At 42.0% G+C, this 19,923-nt stretch overlaps 1 protein-coding gene across 6 annotated transcripts in view; it reads right to left on the bottom strand.

The window, feature by feature from the left end:
- RALYL (RALY RNA binding protein like) overlaps nucleotides 1–19,923 on the bottom strand; it is an 835,206-nt gene that overhangs the window by 196,966 nt on the left and 618,317 nt on the right. For all 6 annotated transcript variants that reach the window (XM_068237573.1, XM_068237569.1, XM_068237570.1 and 3 more), the window contains one exon: nucleotides 3,346–3,421. In XM_068237573.1, the coding sequence (XP_068093674.1) occupies nucleotides 3,346–3,421 (76 nt within the window). The remainder of the gene's footprint in view (nucleotides 1–3,345; nucleotides 3,422–19,923) is intronic.

The raw sequence follows: 19,923 nt of genomic DNA, 5'->3' as shown, positions 1-19,923 counted from the left end.
GCCATGTGGCCGAACGGTTTGGCCGAGCACCGTCAGGTGTTCGGCCGAACTCGAACATCACCCGAACAGGGTGATGTTCTGCAGAACCCGAACAGTGGCGAACACTGTTCGCCCAACACTAGTCCGGAGGTTCATTTTAAAGTAACATCAATGAGAGAGCTGGGTTACATACCCACATGCAGCATTACATAGCTATAAGAAGCTTTTCTAGTGCTGAAATTCCTGGCTAATCTATTACGCTCGATGACCTCTCATCACAGTTCCGCTTTAACTGTTGCAAAGAAAATGAATCAATAAAAAATGAACACAGGCAAAATCTAAGTAGGACTGGTACTTTGTGTACTCATGTTTATCATTAAGTCATAAGTCACATCAGGAATGCTTTAAATTCTTTAACTACTCAAAAAGTACTTGGGTAAATAGGTCATAAATATTTGTACAAAAGGAACATGGCCCTATCGTTCTATTAAAACATACATTTTATTATCATATAAATCTAAAATAGACTGGGGCAACAAAGGATGACATATACTTCTAATAGCAACGCGGGTATCTAATATATACAGTGGCATAGCTAAGGAGCTGTGGGCCCCGGTGCAAGTTTTACATTGGGGCCCCCCCAAGCACTCTATACATAACAATTGACACGGCACACTAAAACCTGCCAAGGACAACTACAGTGCCAGAGGTGCAAGAAAGTAATGGGGAGCAATTTGTTAAAGGGTACCAGAGGCCCCAGAAAAAAGATTTTATACATACCTGGGGCTTCCTCCAGCCCCATACGCACGGATCGCTCCCACGCCGCTGTCCTCTGCTGCCTGGATCCGCCGGTACAGAGTCCCGTCATGGCCGCCAGTCGGCGGGCTGACGCGGCCAATAGTCTGCATCAAACGGAGCTCCCTCCATGTACGTGCATGTGCCTACTGCGCAGCCGCATGCGTACGGGTATGGAGGGAGTCCCTGTGATGCGGACAATTGGCCGCGTCCGCTGGAAGTGACGGGACCCGGTACCGCCGATCCAGGAAGCGGAGGATGGCGGCGTGGGAGCGATCCAGGCTTCTGGGGCTGGAAGAAGCCCCAGGTATGTATAAAAGCTTCTTTTTTTTATTATGTTCCTCTCTGGTTCCCTTTAATGATTACCACTATTCAAAGTATCCATAGAAGTAATTATTATGAGCACAGAGAGCGCTAATACTGCAGTTGAGGGAGGGCCCATCGGGGCCCCCTAGCCCAAGGGCCCAGATGCGGTTGCAACCTCTGCACCCACTATTGCAACGTTCCTGAATATATATATTTACAGCATATGGTCATCACTACTGTATATCTAGGACTCCCGAGGTCTGTATAATACAGGTAGAGGGGTCTGCCTGTGTCAGCTTGGGACTAATAAATTAGAGGGAGCAAAAGCTGTGCAAGGCCAATATGCCAAATGAGAAACCCACAGACTGATTAGTAAGCTGATGAGTTAGCAACTCTCACAGGCCGGCAAGTACCCTCTTACGACCCCTATAGCTGACATTAGCTTGGTGAAGAAAGAGACTGACGAACACACACTCTACTTGTTTCAGCTTTACGGCCTTCCTCAGGGGTATTAATATTTACAGTGCATAAGTATAGAAAAATGTAACAACAACAATCTCCCCCACCAACAAAAATAAGAAAACTGTAAGCAGAGCCGGGACCAGGTCCTCCAGCACCCAAGGCTGAGACACCAAAGTGCGCCTCCCATGCCTCCCACCCCAGCCGTCACACACTGATTGCTATTAGACTCAGAGGTGCCCTAGGACCCCCAAATCCCCCAACATCTTAATCTCTAGTTATCTGGCTTGCAGTCACTGCCATGTATTCCCTTTTCTTATTTCTATCGGATTCAAACACAATCAGGGAATGGTAGCTGAGTGAGTTGTGCACCCCTCCTACACAGCGCCCTGAGGTTGGAGCCTCTCTCGCCTCTTCCACGGACCAACCCCGACTGTCAGTACATATAGCCCAGAGCTCTTTAAATTCTTCCAAGTCCCAATCAGTACTAATAATGCATGCTTTGGCCGTAATGCCGTCCATTTTCTTTTCTTTTTGTTTTAAAGTGTGTGGTCAGCCATCACAATATAATGTGGCATCACCCTCACTGAAAGTCATTTCAGTGCCATCTTCAATTAGGCCACCCATTAAAAACAAAAGCATAAACGTGTCAGCTAAATGCTGATTCTGTCACTTTCTTTCAAAACTAATCAGTTGCTTTTTAAATTCAGCGTCATTGATGGCTGTCCTCGCAGTCAGAAGCTAATCGGCAGTGACACATCTTACCGCTCAAAGGCTGCTGAAAAGAAAATGTATTTGGGCTTTCAGGAAGTGCCATAATCACGCCGAGACGTTTAGCTGATGGATATTACATTCCGTGCAATATTCCAGGTCTTCATGCAAATTAGAGTATTAAACTGCAGCACTTCACTTTCCAAAGGGTTCTTAATTTAATTTAGGCTCATAGTGGAAGATTGTGCTTTAGAACCATTGTATATATTGTTGATGAACATTATGACATTACATAGATGAAGCACCACCATGGCTGAGGACCAGTTATAGTGGGATTTACATAATTAGAGCACAACATGGGGGAATAGAATGTCGCTTTTCGCAGCCATCTGTTTGCATTTGATTTCAGCCATTCGGCTTGGATACTTTTCCTTTTTCCTGATGAAACTGTATAAGTACATATCCTCTCCTGTGGCATCTAGTGCTTTTATTGGTTTTTCCATTAACCCTTTAGCAGCCAAATGAAGTAAGCCAAACTTCGGGTTCTGGCCGTAACATATATATTTTTCCCCTGGTTTTTGTCCTCTAAACCTAGGTGCGTCTTATGGTCAGGAGCGTCTTATAGTCTGAAAAATGCGGTACATTTTATCAATCATTTGAGAATACTTTCTTTTGTGTGCTGAATAATTTGCTTCAAAAATGTTTCTGCCACTTTTTAAGTGTTCCCTGCCATGTCTTTAGCTGTGAATTGTGTCTCTGCAATTCAACATTACCACAAGCACACCATAATCAGCGCTGAGCAATCACTGAATAGGTAGAATGGGCTATTCAGCGGACACTTTTACTGGTAAAAAAAAAAGAAGCACCAATCCTGTATTTTAAAACAGGGCTTGAACTAATGATGCGTTGGCATAGGTGTAGGTACACTTATACGTTAACATCAGACACAGATAAAGTTAATACAATATAATGGAGTAGGTTTCTTTTACCACATTGCTGTTCCATTACCCATTTTCTAGCCAAAACTTCAAAACTGATGGAAGCGAATAAAATATTTCTGCTGAAGCTAGACTAAGCGAAACGAAATGAACATACCTGTACAAAGAAGAGATGGGTCTTTTAGTTCCCAGTTTTGGTCTGTATGGCTTTGGTTCACCTGCCATGTTGATATCTGTAAAAAAAGAAAGCAGTTCTATTAGGACTATGGAGAAACGTATCCAAAGCTGTTAGAGAAACTGCAGAACATAATGACTCATCAGAATTAATGTAACGGAAAAATACAATAAAAAAACTAAGTAAAAGGGTAAAACCTCGCAACACCATATTGGTGAGGAAGAAAAGAGATGAATTAGTCATTAACTGTCCATGTAATGCAATACAGATGAGCTAATAGCAGCCAGTGAATATCTTATTTTTGTCACCACCAGATGTTTTTGGAATCTTTGCTTGACTGGCTGCATATTCATCACATAAAAGAAAAAGAAAAAGCACAACAACAATATCCAATTCTTACACATGGGGCCATATGCAAGTCACTGTCTCTCCTGAGTTTTCTCCTAGAAGACAATTTTTCATCTTCAATTTAAAATAACTTTTTAGCACTTTGCAATGGAAAAAGTAGTAAAAAGTAGGTGAAAAGGTGCTGTCCAAATTATTTTGAGTGTTTTCTTGCTGGTGGTTTAAAAAGCATTTTATTTACAAGTTGTGAAATTAACACTTAGGAGAAAACTCAGGAGAAAAGTTGAATTGCATATGGGCCTTGGTGTTGCTAACCATGTGAAATAGATGACTTTAGCTAAGGAGAATGACATTTTTTCCCAACTATTGAAATAAAAAAATGATGTAAAAAAAGAGTTAATGTTCGGAGATGAATCCAGTGACCTGCATTGCTCTGGCAGCATTGTTCTGGGTGAGGGATGAAGTGGTTCTCACTGCTCTTGGCAAAGTAGGGGAATGTAACTAATATATTCCCCCTACTTATAACCTAGTCTTCCCCCGGCTGCGTAATTCGGGGTCCGGTTTTATGTACATTTTAGTGTGCCGCCGGTGAGCAGGGCGTTGAGTGAGCCAAATGACGGCTCATCCTACTGCTGCTCAAATCCCCATTAATTACCATTCCCCCTCCAAGTCGTAGCAACTCAGAGGGAGAAGTAATTTGGAGTGCGTCGATTGGCGGAACCCCAAATTAACTTTACGCTCCCCACCCACTAGGGATGGTTGGAATGCCAATTTCTGATTCCGCGGTAAATCCACATTCCGTCATGTACCAATTACCGATTCCGCTACCAATTTCCGCATTCCAATGCGAATTTCCACCGGAAATCGCGGAAATTCCGTCCGACTATAACGCCGATTTTCTCAAAAACTATAAGGTCTAATTGAAAACTTTTTGCATCTTGTTCAGAAGATTCTGTTTAATAAACCCTGAAAATTTGGTGTTTCTAGGAGTTACGGGGGCTTTGCTATTAACCGATGAATTCGGCGGATTTTTACTGTAATGTAAAATGCAGAAAATAGGCAGATGCAGACTTTCTGCATTTTACTTTACAGTAAAAATCTGCCAACTTTAGCGGTTAATAGCAAAGTCCCCTTAAGTCCTAGAAACACCAAATTTTCAGGGTTTATTAAACTGATTCTTGTGAACAAGATGCAAAAAAAGGTTTTCAAAAAGACCTTATAGTTTTTGAGAAAATCGATGTTAAATTCGGATGGAATTTCCACGATTTCCGGCGGAAATCCACCTACGGCACTTGCATTACCGATTTCCGCATTCCGATGCGGAAATGCAATTTCCGATTGGAATTTCGGAAATTGCATTTCCGCGGAATCCGAATGAGCATCCCTACCACCCACCCACTTTAGCATTACTGCTATTGTGGCGCCCAAACACCTGCTTTGCCAGCTATTGCATACATCATATTCTTCATTATGCTCTGTTGACAAAACACGGAATCTTACAAAAAATGACCAATGTCTTCCACTTATAGAAATCACAGTTGTAAATATTTCAATATTTATTTAAAGAGACTAACAAAAATGTAATGCTTTGTTCTACCATTCTACAAGTTCCTAAACCTATTCTAATGTGCTCTGGCTTACTGCAACACTTTCTACTATCACGGTCTCTGTAATAAATCAATGTATCTTTCCCCTGTCGGACTTGTCGTCCTGTGTCTGGAAGGCTGCCAACTCTTCCGTGCTGATCTGCTATGCACTCCCCCACTGCAGGCCCCCTCTATGCACACTCCAGTGTGTGTGTTATTTACATAAGCCAGCAGCGTCTCTGCTTATCAGTGAAAGAGAGCTAGATAAAAATCCTCCCCGGTTAGGCTGTGAAAGGAGCTGGCTGACATACTGAGGAATTACAGAGAGGGGCACAGGCAGAGCTGTCTGCAGGAAGCCTGTCACTTCAGTGCATGAGAGCTGCAGGGGACAGAAGGTAAACACACAAATGATCTCTTGAGATTCAAAAACAAGGCTGTATACAGCCTGCTTGTGTATGGATGTATTTTCTATGTGTAGACATACTGTACATCAACCTACTTCCTGTTTTGGTGGCCATTTTGTTTGTTTATAAACAAACTTTTTAAAACTGTTTTTGACTACTTTTAATGTGACGGGGAGCGGCGAAATTGTGGCAGAGGGGAATATGAGATGTCTCCTAATGCACTGGTTTGTTTACTTTTGTGCAATTTTAACAATACAGATTCTCTTTAACACATCTATAAGGACCAGGAACAAAGGTGTGCATTCTTTTTATTTTATAAAGCACCAGTCTTGGGTGATACTTGTGGGAACATCTAAGCTCCTGTATGCCCACAAAACTAAAAAAAAAAAAAAAAAAAAAAAAAAAAAAAAAAAAAAAAAGGAAACCCTGAAAATCACCTACAAGAAGACGGACTAGTCTAAAACCTGTCAGAACTGTCAGATTTTTACTACCTACTGTAAGTCACTGTAACATAGGGAAATAAATAATTTACAATTTAACTGTACACCTTATGTGTATTTTAAATTTCACTTTTTTTTATATAGGCTACAATCTTCCTATTTACAAGACTGAAGGGGGGGGGGGGGAGGGGGGTTGGATATATAAAAGGTTGCATGTCTGGGTCATTACAATGGATAGAAAGGGCCCCGTGTTTTGACATCATGAGGCTTATTTGCCAAGCATCATTACACTGTAAATCATAGATACATTGCTGGGCCCCTGATGAATTTGTAAAACCTTTACCGATTTCTACAGTATGATTTTTCTACATTCAAAAACTGACAATACACTACTTTTTTTTTTTTTGGGGGGGGGGGGGGGGATTAGGCCTGATGATGTGTTTCCTGTTCCTGACTAATGAAAATGTTTGAAAAAAAGATGGATAGTTCAAATAAAAAAAAATTCCTAAAAAACCCGATTAAAACATAAGTAAAATGTACATGTAAAAATCCAAACATAAAAAAACACACAAACGTTTTTTCACAAATGCAATCATGAATCCTCCTCAATAGTGACACTATTTAAATACCTGTTACATAAAACAATGGACAAGCAAAGCAAGCAGATAATGTATGAACAGCTACATATATTAAACCTGGCTGCTATCCGATTCCTCATCTATTATTTTATATTACAGTATATATAGTTACGTTTTGTGCGGACTCTGCATGTATACACTTTCTTATATGAGTAAACTTTGTGGATCAATCCCCAATCAAATATAGGATTTAAAGCTCAGCAACTCCTTTCACTTTTCTGACTGGTTTCTTCACTTCTGATATGTGTCTGCTTTGTTTTGTGCTTATACCTACTTGAGAAATATTTACATAGCATTTTTCAGGATGCCCAAAGAAGCAAACAGTGTCCTCCATAAGGGTGGGGCTGTTTTGGATGCACCCCTGAACTGAACTTTCATAAACATACTGTATTACTGTATATACATGGAGCTAGTGCTACAGTATCTTCACAGGCGGATAGTCCTAGACAATTATCCTGGCAGAGAGCCCTAGTCCAGGGCTTTTCAACCTGTGGTACGCGTACCACCAGTGGTACTTTGCTGTTGGCCAGGTGGTACACACCAGGTTTGTCTGCCACTTATCATCCCATCTTGCCTCCACAAAGTTCAGCTCCCCTCGTTCGCTCCCCGCTGTGCTGCCCTGCAGCATACTTCAGACCTCAGATCAGTGTTTAAGAGACAGCCAGGCAATCGGTGCACAGTGACAGTGACAGTCGGGTTACTGCTGATCTGAGGTCTGAACTATTCTGCAAGGCAGCACAGCGAGGAGCTTTGGGGCTAAAGAGGCTTCCACCTTCCTCCACAGTAGAGGGGATCCAGCAAAAGGACGCCCAAAGGTCTCCTTGTCAGCATACCCGCATACGCCATAGCAACTCTCCGCTTTGATTTTGGTGGAAACAGCCGAGCCTGATCGGGTCCGCTCTACTGCGCAGGACCACGGGTGGTACTTCTAAATTTTCAGGTACAATTAGTGAAAAGATTGAAAAGCCCTGCCCTAGTCTATGCAACTGACAGAGCCCTAATCAAAACCACTGGTAGAGATGAGAGTCCTGCCTCTCCACAGCACAAGCAGGAAGTGCTTGCCAAACCTGGGCATTTCTCTTTGGAGAGCAATCGCCATACAGAATGCTTCAAAAATAGGCAGCTCTTACTTGTACATCTGACTGCCCTCACATATACGGAGCCAGCTTTACATATTAAACAGCAAAAAAAAACAAAATTCACATAATATGCTTTCTTAATACCAACCCCATTGAGCACTGCCATTAATGTACATGTTAATCACTTCAAATGATAAAATCCTTAATTTCCAAATGAGAATAGATGAGCAAGAGTTCGATGTCCCCAGTTCTATGTAGGGCCTCATTCTGAAGGGCATATTTAATCTCTTCAGTTTGGCTACACATGTTCTGGTGAGAAGCAGCATTATTTTTGTTATGAGTTCATTCTGCCAATGTATTCAGAATAAATTTACTGTGTTTACAGACCCGGCTACAAACTCATGGAAAGGAAGGCATTAAACAAGAGCTTTGTTCCTGAGAACGCTGATAAAACATTGGGCCTTTGAAAAGCCTCTTAAATTTCAGCTGCGGGTCACAGAGTACATGTACTGGGATTTTGTTTTGATGAAGAAAATTTAATCTTCTGTCAGTACACCAAAAACAATGAGCCTACACTCTGATTCAATAGGACTCTAAAATTAACTTTTACTTACACAAATGTGTGTACTTTACTTGATGCTTTAAAATTACATTTAAACAGAGTGTTTGTCTAGCCTGAGCACACCTTTTCCTGAAAGAAGTACGGCAGCACATAGAAGAGGCAATGCTCATGATGAAATCTCAGCTATAGTTTCTCAATAAAATGTTTTCTTAAAGGGTAAGGGCAGAGGCGTATCTAGAGGGGTGCAGGCATGGCTCTTGCCATGGGCGCCACAGCACCATGGGCGCCATGCCTGCCTTTGTGCTGCGCCACCATGCCTGCCCCTGTGCATTCCTATCGTCACTTAGACCTCAGATCAGATTAATTCTGTTATCTGGGGAACATGGCTACTTACTTTATGTATGTAGGACGCACTTGGGTTAAAGTTAGAAAAGAAAAGAGGACAGAGAGGGAATAAGAAGAGATATTTCTGAAAAAGCAACTGCAATATTCCGTGCCCAAAAACACAGCCAACCATAACATGTACGCGAGAAAGGATGCTGTTCTTAGAGGGGAAGAGGGCTATTACCGGGGAGAAGGGCAGAATTTCAGTGTTTGCCATAGGCTCTGTGTTACCCAGATACGCCCCTGGGTAAGGGCCCATTTCCACTAGATGCAAATTTTTGTGCATTTTCTGCACACAGATTAGTATATCAGTGTATTTCAATGGGCCGGTTTCCAATGGGTCCAGAATTCACATCAAGAAAAAAAATCTGGAAAGCAATGTTGCTTGTGCCAAAGTCCTTTTCGCATCAAGAATGCTAATTTCGAGAATTTTTATTTGCAAAAATACATTGTATTTTCGCAATATAGACAAAAGAAACATTTTTCTTTGTGATGTAAAAATTCAAAAATGTAAAAAAATCTGTAATTTTACCGCAAAATTTGTGAAAAGTGCAAAATTGTTTATTTCGTGTGAAAATTTGCGAAAAATGCAAAAAACAAAAACAAAACACAAACATAACAACATGAAACATTGCTTTAGCGAAAATGAATGCAAAAAGAATATTGGCATTTTTGCTCATCACCACTGGACAGCAGTGCTTCAAAACTTTGGACACCGTTTACGTGTGCATTTTTGTGTACACGTTTAGCCTTTTCACATCCATTTTCAAGTCAATAGAAAAAAAATAAGAAAAAAAAAACTAATTTAGTGATGGCACATGCAAATTGACAGGTAAAAAAAGCATGTGTGCATATGCGAAATTCGCATGCGATTTTGCGCCTAGAAAATACCATTTAAATTTGCATGCTTCTAGCAGCAACGCACCCTTAGTCTGCTTAAAAAAAATGTACAAGATCCTGACTACCGTATTTTTTGGACCATAAGACGCACTTTTCCCCCCAAAAAAATGGGGGGAAAAAGTCAGTGCGTCTTATGGTCCGAAGGTGTCCCACAAGCCATTAACTATCATGATCCTCTGCTGAAACAATAAACTCCCATCTCCAAAAAGGCCTCCCACGATAATCCCTCTGCACTTACATGAATTGCAGAGTTGTAAAGGCATCCAAACAGTAGCCAGCATTTCTGTGCATTAGCGGCAAAGAGAGCAATCAGCGCTGTAATTGATGGTCTCTGATGCCCTGTTGTGTGTCAGTCAACCCCGACAGGTATTCACACAGTACCCAGCATTACTGTGCATTAGCTGCAAGGAAGAGCGCATTTGCCGCTGTAAATGATCGATTCTGATGCCTTCTCGCGCCGGGACCCAAACAGTTCGCTTCCACCAATCATCTTCCTTTGGGAAACCTCTTAGCCAATCCTGAAGCAGTGTTTCTGAAAGCCACGCCCCCCGCCGTGACAGCGCCAATGTAAAAGTTCCCGATGGCTCTGTCGGCGGGACTTCATGGTGTGCGTGCAGCCAATCATGGCGCGCCGTGATGGTGGGGGTGAGGCTTTCAGAAACACCACTTCAGGATTGGCTGAAAGGTTTCCCAAAGCATGATGATTGGTGGAAGCTAACTGTTTGATTCTAATGCCTCCTCGCACCGGGACCCAAAGAGTTCGCTGCCACCAATCATCATGCTTTGGGAAACCTTTCAGCCAATCCTGAAGTGGTGTTTCTGAAAGCCACACCCCCACCATCACAGCGCGCCATGATTGGCTGCATGCACACCATGAAGTCCCGCCGGCAGAGCCATTGGGAACTCTTACATTGGCGCTGTCATGGCGGGGGGGGCGTGGCTTGTCATTGGGAGTCCCGATTCACCCCTTGGCGCTGCCTGGCACTGATTGGCCAGGCAGCGCACGGGGTCTGGGGGGGGGGCCTGCGCGCCACAACGGATAGCGCCGATCGGGTGCAGGCCGGCGGCGATCAGGGCCGGAGAAAACCTCCTGCGCGGCTTACCCCGAACTACGTTCGGGGTTACCGCCAGGAAGGTTATTAAGTGCATTGCATGCTGTGTGTACATGGAGCATTTCTGCCACAACACATAAGTAATAGTGGGCAACTGCTAATGGCTTAGTGGATGTTTTATTAGGAAATTGTCTGTAAATTGCAGGAAGATTATTGGGGATATTAGAGGGAGGCCTTTTTGGAGGGGATTTATTGGTAAAGCTGAAGTGTTCAGCAGCCTGGATGATTTGAATCTCCTCCAATTAGGTTACAAAGTGTTTCATTTTGTTTAGAAAGAAACAGCTTGGGGAAGGGGAGTTCCACAAGATGCCCCTGCACCATGGATGCATCAGGTTTAGCATATTTTTTCCCCCTGATTTTTGTCCTCTAAACCTAGGTGCGTCTTATGGTCCGGAGCGTCTTATGGTCCGAAAAATACGGTACTCTGTGGGGCAGTGTAGCAAAAAGCCAGTGAGTTACTCTGTAGACAAGAGCACAGGGGATGCAGGAGCCTATGAGAGTAGTAAGCTGGGTTGCCAGGAGGTGCCTTAATAGACTCTACTCGCACAAGGAGGCTGCTATCAGCCACAGTATATTCAGACTTGCAGGTAAATGCCCAACACCCTTTTAGGTCTTGGACCTTCAAAAAAGGGATCTATTTTGAGATCAGTACTGCACACAATGGACTTGATTCACTAAACCGTGATAACTGATATCACGGTCGTGCTAACGTTTTGCGCATGTTACAACGCATGTAATTTTTTCGTGCGCAAATGCGATTTTTGCGTGCAAATGGCCGCGATTTTGCGTACATATTCGCGTTTCCGCATGAAAAACTTTACGTTACGTTAATGATGGGAAATCTCCTTTCGATTTGATCGGAACATTGTATTGTGTGTACCATGCAGGATGTTTGATTGCCAACACAGATTTTTCCACCAAGTACTAAGTCATCTTTTTATAGGTGATCAAAAATACTCATTACAATGCACATCAAGCTCTGATTTCTGGACTATGGGTTTTTTTTAAGGTTCTTTTGTTGCAGACTGGTCTTTTCTTCGAGGGCAAACAAGCCAACCATTGGAGGGCAAATAAGCAAAATCAGCAAATACTTCTTTCCCCCACTGTATTACCAACTAATCACCATCAAATCTGTATCTGACCACACCATCCATGTCAAATTTCTTTCGGTCTTGTACCCATTTTACATGTTATTGCTATGACATAAAGTCAAATAAATAAATACATTATAAAGCCACATTGTGTAATTAAAACTTTATATTGCAAAGTAATTAACATTGTAGAGGCAGGTCTATCAGTACAATGAATATATACAGTACGTCTGGAAATCACAAGCCGATATCCAGTGCCATTACTGTATAGGTGGTAGTCACCTCCCCAAGCAGGTTTCTCCCAGTCCCCAGTGTTCCTCTTCTTTCTACAAAGGGACATTTGTCTCCCAGAACTACTTTGTGATTAGTGAAGATTTACCTACCCTGTCTCAAAAAATGGTTACTAATCCATCCTACACCCTTTTGGTATGCAGAATTGTGATAAAGGACCAGGGTAGCTCTGATTTAAATGGTCTCTATGCACTTATCATTGCCATGACTAGAGGAAACAGGGACAACTGATGTTAGACTTCATACTGGGCTAAAGGACAAGTGACCTGGACAAAAACGGTCGTGGACCAGACTATGCATCATCATCTTTCTTAGGACCTCTTTTCCATGAGCAGCCCTGTCAGCTGCTCCAATCCATCGACCAGCAAGGTCAGATTTGTTCTTTTTGTGCCCCTAGGCCAAGTATGTTGTGACTCCCCTTCCATGTACAGCAGAACCCCTCCCATTCCCAGTCCCTCTGCTTCATGAACAGCTCCTTTGGACATCAGATTCCCTTTTTCATGTGTTGCTCCCCTTTTTCAGACTTTTATTTCATATGTAACAATCCCTCTCATGTTTAGGTGCCCCTTGGGCTGCAACCGCCATAGGCCTGGGCCTTTGTAGCCTTTCCAGAAATCCAGCCCCGCCAGCCAGGCAATAGCCAGCACTCTGCACAGGGTGGTGGACAGGTGGTCACCAATGGATTTGCACCTGAGCATGGCAGTTGCCATCCTCAGATATGACATGAGATGGTTTTTGGCTGCCGGGTAACATTGCTGCATGTCAAATGGTATGTCGTTACCAAATGCTTCAATTTGGCTGCATGTAATTGCGCTTGTGGCTGGAAGCCGAGAGGCTGAACTGTTTGACAAAAGAGCAGTTGAGCCACCTGTGTAAAAGAGGCCTTACCAACAGGAATTTTTGTTTTTGTGTGTGCTTAGAGGAGGGCCAAACTTTATAAATATGGAGGGTAAATCACCAGTGAATCTATAGTGACTTTACTGCCAAACCTTGGCTTCTCCATTTTATAAATTAGCTCATACAAGGGGGAAAGAAGTCCGATGCCTATTTTTATGGAAATCGGGCTTAATAAATGTCTATTTACATAAGCCATAGAAGCAGCGCAATATAGCTTTGGGTACTTAATGAATAAATAATATACATGGGATTAGGCATGGCATAGGATTTATTATATTTATCACCCACATTCAAACATATTATCACGAGTCAGTCTGCTGTGCATCAGCACTGCGCTTCTCAGAATTCAATCTGTGTTGTGATTGCCATCATCTCGCTGGAAATGTAAAGCATTCACATTTGTATTAGCTGCTAGACGCTGCTTGATAATCTCCTCGACCAGTTCTACCAACAAACAAATCTATTCAAGGTGCAGCTAAGCAGCTTATGCATATTTTTTTTCCAGACAATATAAGACCTTGTTTGATTAACTGTGGGAGGACAGTTCTGCGAAACACCATTCTGCCTGTATGATAGATATCACATTTATTTCCCTTACAAATGACTTTCAGTGGGCAGAATCACCGCTACAATTATTATTATTCCCATAAATCACAGCTTGCTAACAATCAAACTGAAATATAGGACACAAGCAAGGCTTTTACCTTTTGTTCTAACCTGAAATTCAAAAAGCAGCATACAAAAACAAAACAAAAACAAAACAGAGATGCGATATGACATGCGAAGAGTGTGGTGGAGGCTAGGTGGAAATCCTGCTTCTGGAGTCCACTATCTGATGCTTGCCTGAGGAGAGTCCATATCTCCTCTTGTGTTTTAGCACATTCTGTTCCACTGGAAAGTAAATAATGCAGAAAAGCTTTAGTACTATTTTTGCAGTACATTTCCATGGTCTATAATGGTTATGATGCCATAAAATAAGTCTTAATTTTGTGTCAAACGAGCGGGAAAATGTGGTGTAGATGCAACTGCTCTTGGGTCTCCTCTCAGCTACCAGTCCCTCACATATCTGTATGGGTGCCTATAAAGTACTCCATTTTTGGCATGGATATCAATGGGAAGTATCGATGCCACAACATAGCCACTTGATCAATCATTTTGATCAATTATTGGAAGAAATCAGTTGGAAGGATTGATTGGATATGCTGGAAAATCCTTGATCGGGTGTGTGGTGGCAACGGTGTTAATTTTCCCCATGACTGATGGACCCCTGGCCGGTCTCCCACCAAGTGTCTGTATTGCCTCTGGGCCCATGGTGAGTACTGCATGCTCCAGCTGCCTTGCTGGTGTGTCTTTGTGAATGATCATTGTAAGTGCCCATACCACATGACACCAGCACATGTAGTGACGGTGAGGGTGCTAGGTCGATTAATTCTAAAACTAATTGAAAATTAGGTTATTGTAAGCGGGCAGGCAATAGTTCCCTATCTGATCAGCTTCAACCAGAGAAGGATCTGATTGTTAATCTTGGAGCAAGTATGGTTGCCATTTAGGAAGGGAAGATCTGGTATGTGAAGGTTTTCAAGAATCTTCAGAACTGGGGTTGGGACTTTACCTCCCACAATAGCTGAAAGCAGTGATGATAGACAACTTTTTCCTGTTGTGGCACATGGAAGAATTATAGGGTTGATATGGGAATTGTTTTATGTCACAGTGGGTATGTTAGTAAAAAAAAAAAAAATGTAAAATTCACTGGAGAACGATAAGAGATCCTTAACACCCAGTCCAACCCTGTACCACTAAAATATCAAGAGAGGTTATTTTGGTGCGCATCGCTGAGTGCTGTGCGGCGAACCTGGGCGTCATAGCAGCAATGCAGATAATGCAGAATGCTGCCCCAAGACTTAGCAAGCCAACGCCGCCATTGCCACATAACACAAATCCTTTGCTCACTACACTGAAGCACTTAAACAGCCAAGAAACAGTGAGAGGCACTTAAGAGAAGGTTTTACTGTAAGAAAATTCAAAGGATCATTATTTATGCTTTGTTTTATAGCTAAAAAGAGAGTGTAGTTTTAAAACCGCAAATGGGACAGAATGATGCAATGTTATAAGAAAAAGCTATATAACTGAAAATAAAAATATGAGAATCTTTTCTTTGCTGCTAATGTTCTAGTCATTATCTGTACTAAGCATACTGTACAATTCATGATTATATCTGTTTTTTTCCGCTTCAGGTTTGCTTTAATACTAAACAAGAAACAAATGAGAAAAAAAATGAATTTACAGTGATATACAATGGTTACCCATTACCCAGAGGATCTAGTTCAAACTCCTGACTCTAACATACAAAGCCCTCCATGAGTTGTCTCCTCCATACATCTCCTCACTAATCTCAAGATATTGTCCCTCCCGCAACCTCCGCTCCTCCCAAGAAATTCTCCTGGCCTCTAAGCTGATCACCTCCTCTCATTCTCACATCCAGGACTTTACACGAGCATCACCCCTTATCTGGAACTCTCTTCCACAGCCTGTACGTCATGCTCCAAACCTGGGCATCTTCAAACGCACTCTTAAAACACACCTTTTCAGACAAGCTTATAACATTATATAGCCCTTATTTACGTATCTGTCACAATGTAATCAGAGGCAAAGGGTCACTGCCTCATCCATCCTCCACCCCCTTACCTAATGTGTCCCTCACTACCCATTAGATTGTAAGCTCGCAAGGGCAGGGTCCTCCTCCTAATGTTTATTGTTTTTGCAACAATATTTGTGCTGCTTGGAACTCTGCTGTACATTTGTTAATTGTGTCTATGTTCCCCTTGTTGTCTTATTGTGCTTTGTAAAGCGCTGTGGAATATGTTGGCGCTATATAAATAAAAAATAATAATTCAAAGAAGTTTCAAAATTTTGTAAATATCTCCTCAGATTTTGGTAGCAGCATGCCCTTATTTCAGAGCTTTTCCATTTCTCTTTAAGTCAACCACAAGACCTGCTGTATTTGGGGAAATACGCCTGTATTGTAAGAAATATCCAGCAATTACTTCATAGTTCCAAAGTATATTGCAACAAATAAAACAACTGACAAAAAAGAAAAGTATTTGGCAATTTTTCTGCTGCAGGTCTTAGAATGAGGTCAGTTTGATTATGTTCCCGAACACGGCTACTGAAGAATAGTGGACTATGAATAACTATATCACAAAATACAACTTGAACTCTGATCTTGGAAATGTGAAGCTATTTGTTGTCTGAGTTTCCATAATGTAATGTTCCAACGCAGCCACAGTCATGTCTGAAATCTTTAATATATTATATTCATTATAACCCATTATATTCTACTCTCAATCATGGTAAGGCATGATTTTCTTGCTTTTGAAAGGCTTGATAATAATGGAAAAAATGATTGAGGTAGTAAGGAAATATACAGCAAAGTCCCTAGTATCTGGAACTTGCGGAGATCGCCTGATGTGCTTGCCGGTTACTTGAGAAACTGGCAGAAAAAGCACAAACCTCCCCCCTAAATACTCACCAAGCCTCCAGTGACGTCATGTAGCCTTCCTGTTGCTCCTAGCAGCTTTCTGGCATCCTCCGTGCATGGAAACCGAAGTGTCACCTGACCCGTATCGGGTCACGTGACACGCCGGGATCCATACATGGATGCTGGAAGCCAGTAGGAGCCCTCTAGGAGCTACAGGAAGGCTACAAGATGTCGCTGTAGGCTTGGTGAGTATTTTAATGCATGCAAACACCCCCGAAAAACCTGAAATCAATGTCCCCGTTATCCCTCAGGCATGCCGGTTAGTTGAGACTTCCGGTTTCTTGAGTCTCGAAAAGCGGGGAGTGGACTGTATATAGGTCCATATATAGCTTCAATTTACATGACTTCATTATAGTATTGGGGATTATGGATGCTATACATAATTATGTCTTTATAGACTGCAATGAATACTCAGAGAAAAGCAAATGAGTCATAAAGCCCTGCTCCACAATAGGGTTCTCCTCTCCACAACCAGTAGGTAGTGGGCCTGATCCAATTCACTTTTTCTCCTAAGTTTTCTCCTTGGTGATATTTTAACATCATAAATAAAATTCCTTTTAAGCCACCAGCAAGCAAGAAAATACTCAATGTTGACAGTACTTTTTCACCTACTTTTTGGTACTTTTTCAATTGCAGAGAACAATAGTTATTTTAAGCAGAAGATGATAAATTATCTCCAAGGAGAAAACTTAGGAGAAAAACTGAACTGGATCAGGCACAATTGGTCATACAATGGGTCATTTTAGTAAAGTTTCCCATTTCTCAAAGCATCTGACTGCAAAAATGCTGAGGCCTTAATTAGCCAATGCTTTTCCTGGCTGGGGATCATAACATTTAAACCAACCAAAAAATATATTTTACTATGACCTGCCCTTTCCCTACTCTCACATAGGGCTTGATTCACTAAACCGTAATAACTGATATCACTGCCGCGCTAGCATTTTGCACGCATTATAACGCATGCAACATTTAAAATTTTTGCACGCAAAACGCGAATTTCCATTCGAAAACGCGTATTTCCACACAAGAACGCGGCTGTTACATGCGTTATAACGTGTGCAAAATTGTAGCACCACCGTGATATCAGTTATCACGGTTTAGTGAATCAAGCCCATAGAGTTCAACCTGGTGATGCCAAACCTTAATGCCCCCTTTGGTGGTACCTAACCTTATCCCCCTCTCTGGTGCCTAACCGTTACCCTCCCCCCCAGTGGACGCCTAAACTTAACATCCCCCAGGGCAATTAGGCTTAAAGAGGAACTGTCGCAAAAATGTTATAAATAAGAAGTACATTTCTCACAGGGTAAAATGAGCCATAAATTACTTATCTCCTATGTTGCTGTCACTTAAGGTAAGTAGTAGAAATCTGACATTACCGACAGATTTTGGACTAGCCCATCTTCTCATGGGGGTTCTCAGGGTTTTATTTACTTTTAAAAGCACTTAGGGAATGGCAGTTGCTCTGTCCAACGGCCAAAATAGTGTGCAGCGAGCAGGGAGGGTGGCCAGCATCTTTATGTAAATCTTTTTCATGGAATGTCTTTATAAAGAATAAAGGCCATGCTGAGAATCCACTATGGAGTGATGGACTAGCCCAAAACCTGTCAGTAATGTCAGATTTCTACTACCTACTGTAAGTGACAGCAACATAGGAGAGAAGTAATTTATGGCTCATTTTACTCTGGGAGAAATGTACTTCTTATTTGTATGTGCTTTCAATTTTAAGATTTTCGCGACACTTCCTCTTTAACCCCGACTGTTGAAAGTTTGCAACCACTATTTGTAGCACCAGTCTGCATAGCGGGTGGCCCCAGCACCTGCTTTTTTAGTGGGTACCCTTTTCAACAGGATGCGTCTTGCGCCATTTTCAACCGCTTCCCTTGTCTGTTCCTGTGCTCTAAATCTTCACAACATTCCGAACAATTTGTAGATCTAAAATTTAAAAAATGATCACCTACAGTAAATCGGAATCATTTTTGTAGAACATAGAAAAATAATTGGGTGAACCAACTCAAAATATTTTTGCTGATAAGCTTTGAAGGCTCTTGTAGTTGAAGTGACAGTTTGCTGGCAATAAGTGAAGCACTAAATGTAATTATTTATCAGCCTGAATTGCACTGACCTTTTAAAATTGCTCTACGCTTCAACAGTTTCATACTTACTGTACTGTTGCCTCATTTGCACTTACAAAAAGTCATAATATAGACTCTAGCATACAGGGAATAAACAGCACAATAGAATATCTAATGAGTATCTCACCTAAATTATAAAGCATCCTTATGAAACTAACACAGCTCTTCAGCAGAAAATTGACAGTATTTTGGTAGAAATAATAACAGTATTCAGATGCCAATAATGGTAAAAGTTCTGATCACCTGAAATCATCAGAACTTTTAGAAGATACTAGTACTTTCCTATTACCAGTCAATTGACAAACTTGGAAAGAAGTGATAAAACCGACGACCTGTTTATCATTCACAAACAACATTCAGACAGGACAAAAAAAGGTTACAATGGAGGACAGTAGTGTTTGCGTAAAACACTCCCCGCAAGTTTTGCTAGCTTTGTCACTGAGAAATTGCAGCTCACAGCTCCAGTGCAGGTTACAAAGAGGCTTTACACACACTCGGGCAGGCCCTCTCCGCTGCCAAACTCTCATACTTTTTCTTACTTATCTCCTCACTGTCCCAAAACTAGTCTTTGCTACCTTCAACTCCCTCCACTGGCCCCCACCTCCACCTCCCACACTGCACCTCAGCCAAGGATTTTGTCTCCTTTAGTGAAAAAAATCACCATCAGAAAAAGCTTCACCGAGCAGCCGCCTCTCTCCATACAAACCCCAAACCTTATATCCTCCCTAACCATCTTCTCACCACTATCATAACTCATTGTCTCCTCTCTCATCTCTTAAACATGTCCCACTACATGCTCCCTTGACCCCATGCCCTCTCATGCCCCATGCCTCATTGTTCACCTATATTTTACCATCTCACCTGCCTTAACCTCCCTCTTTAACCTTTCTCACTAATTGTTTCTTTCCATCCAAAACACAAACAAGCCCTCATAACACCTATACGCAAAAAAAAAAAAAAATGCTCAACCCCTCTTCCCTGCCCAACTATTGCTCTGTTTCTCTCCTCCCCTCCTTTTCCAAATTACTAGAGCGCCACTTCTACACGGACTTAGTCCATAACTTCACCGCTAATTCTCTATTTGACGACCTCTAATCTGGATTCCGCCCAGCCAATCAACCAAAACCCAGTGTGCTACTTCCTGCTTAGCAGGAAGTACAT

The sequence above is a fragment of the Hyperolius riggenbachi genome, chromosome 5 (genome assembly GCF_040937935.1).
Source record: "Hyperolius riggenbachi isolate aHypRig1 chromosome 5, aHypRig1.pri, whole genome shotgun sequence".
Classification (NCBI taxonomy): domain Eukaryota; kingdom Metazoa; phylum Chordata; class Amphibia; order Anura; family Hyperoliidae; genus Hyperolius; species Hyperolius riggenbachi.
Note: the sequence above shows the minus strand (reverse complement) of the source record. Positions and strands in the feature narration are given on the sequence as shown.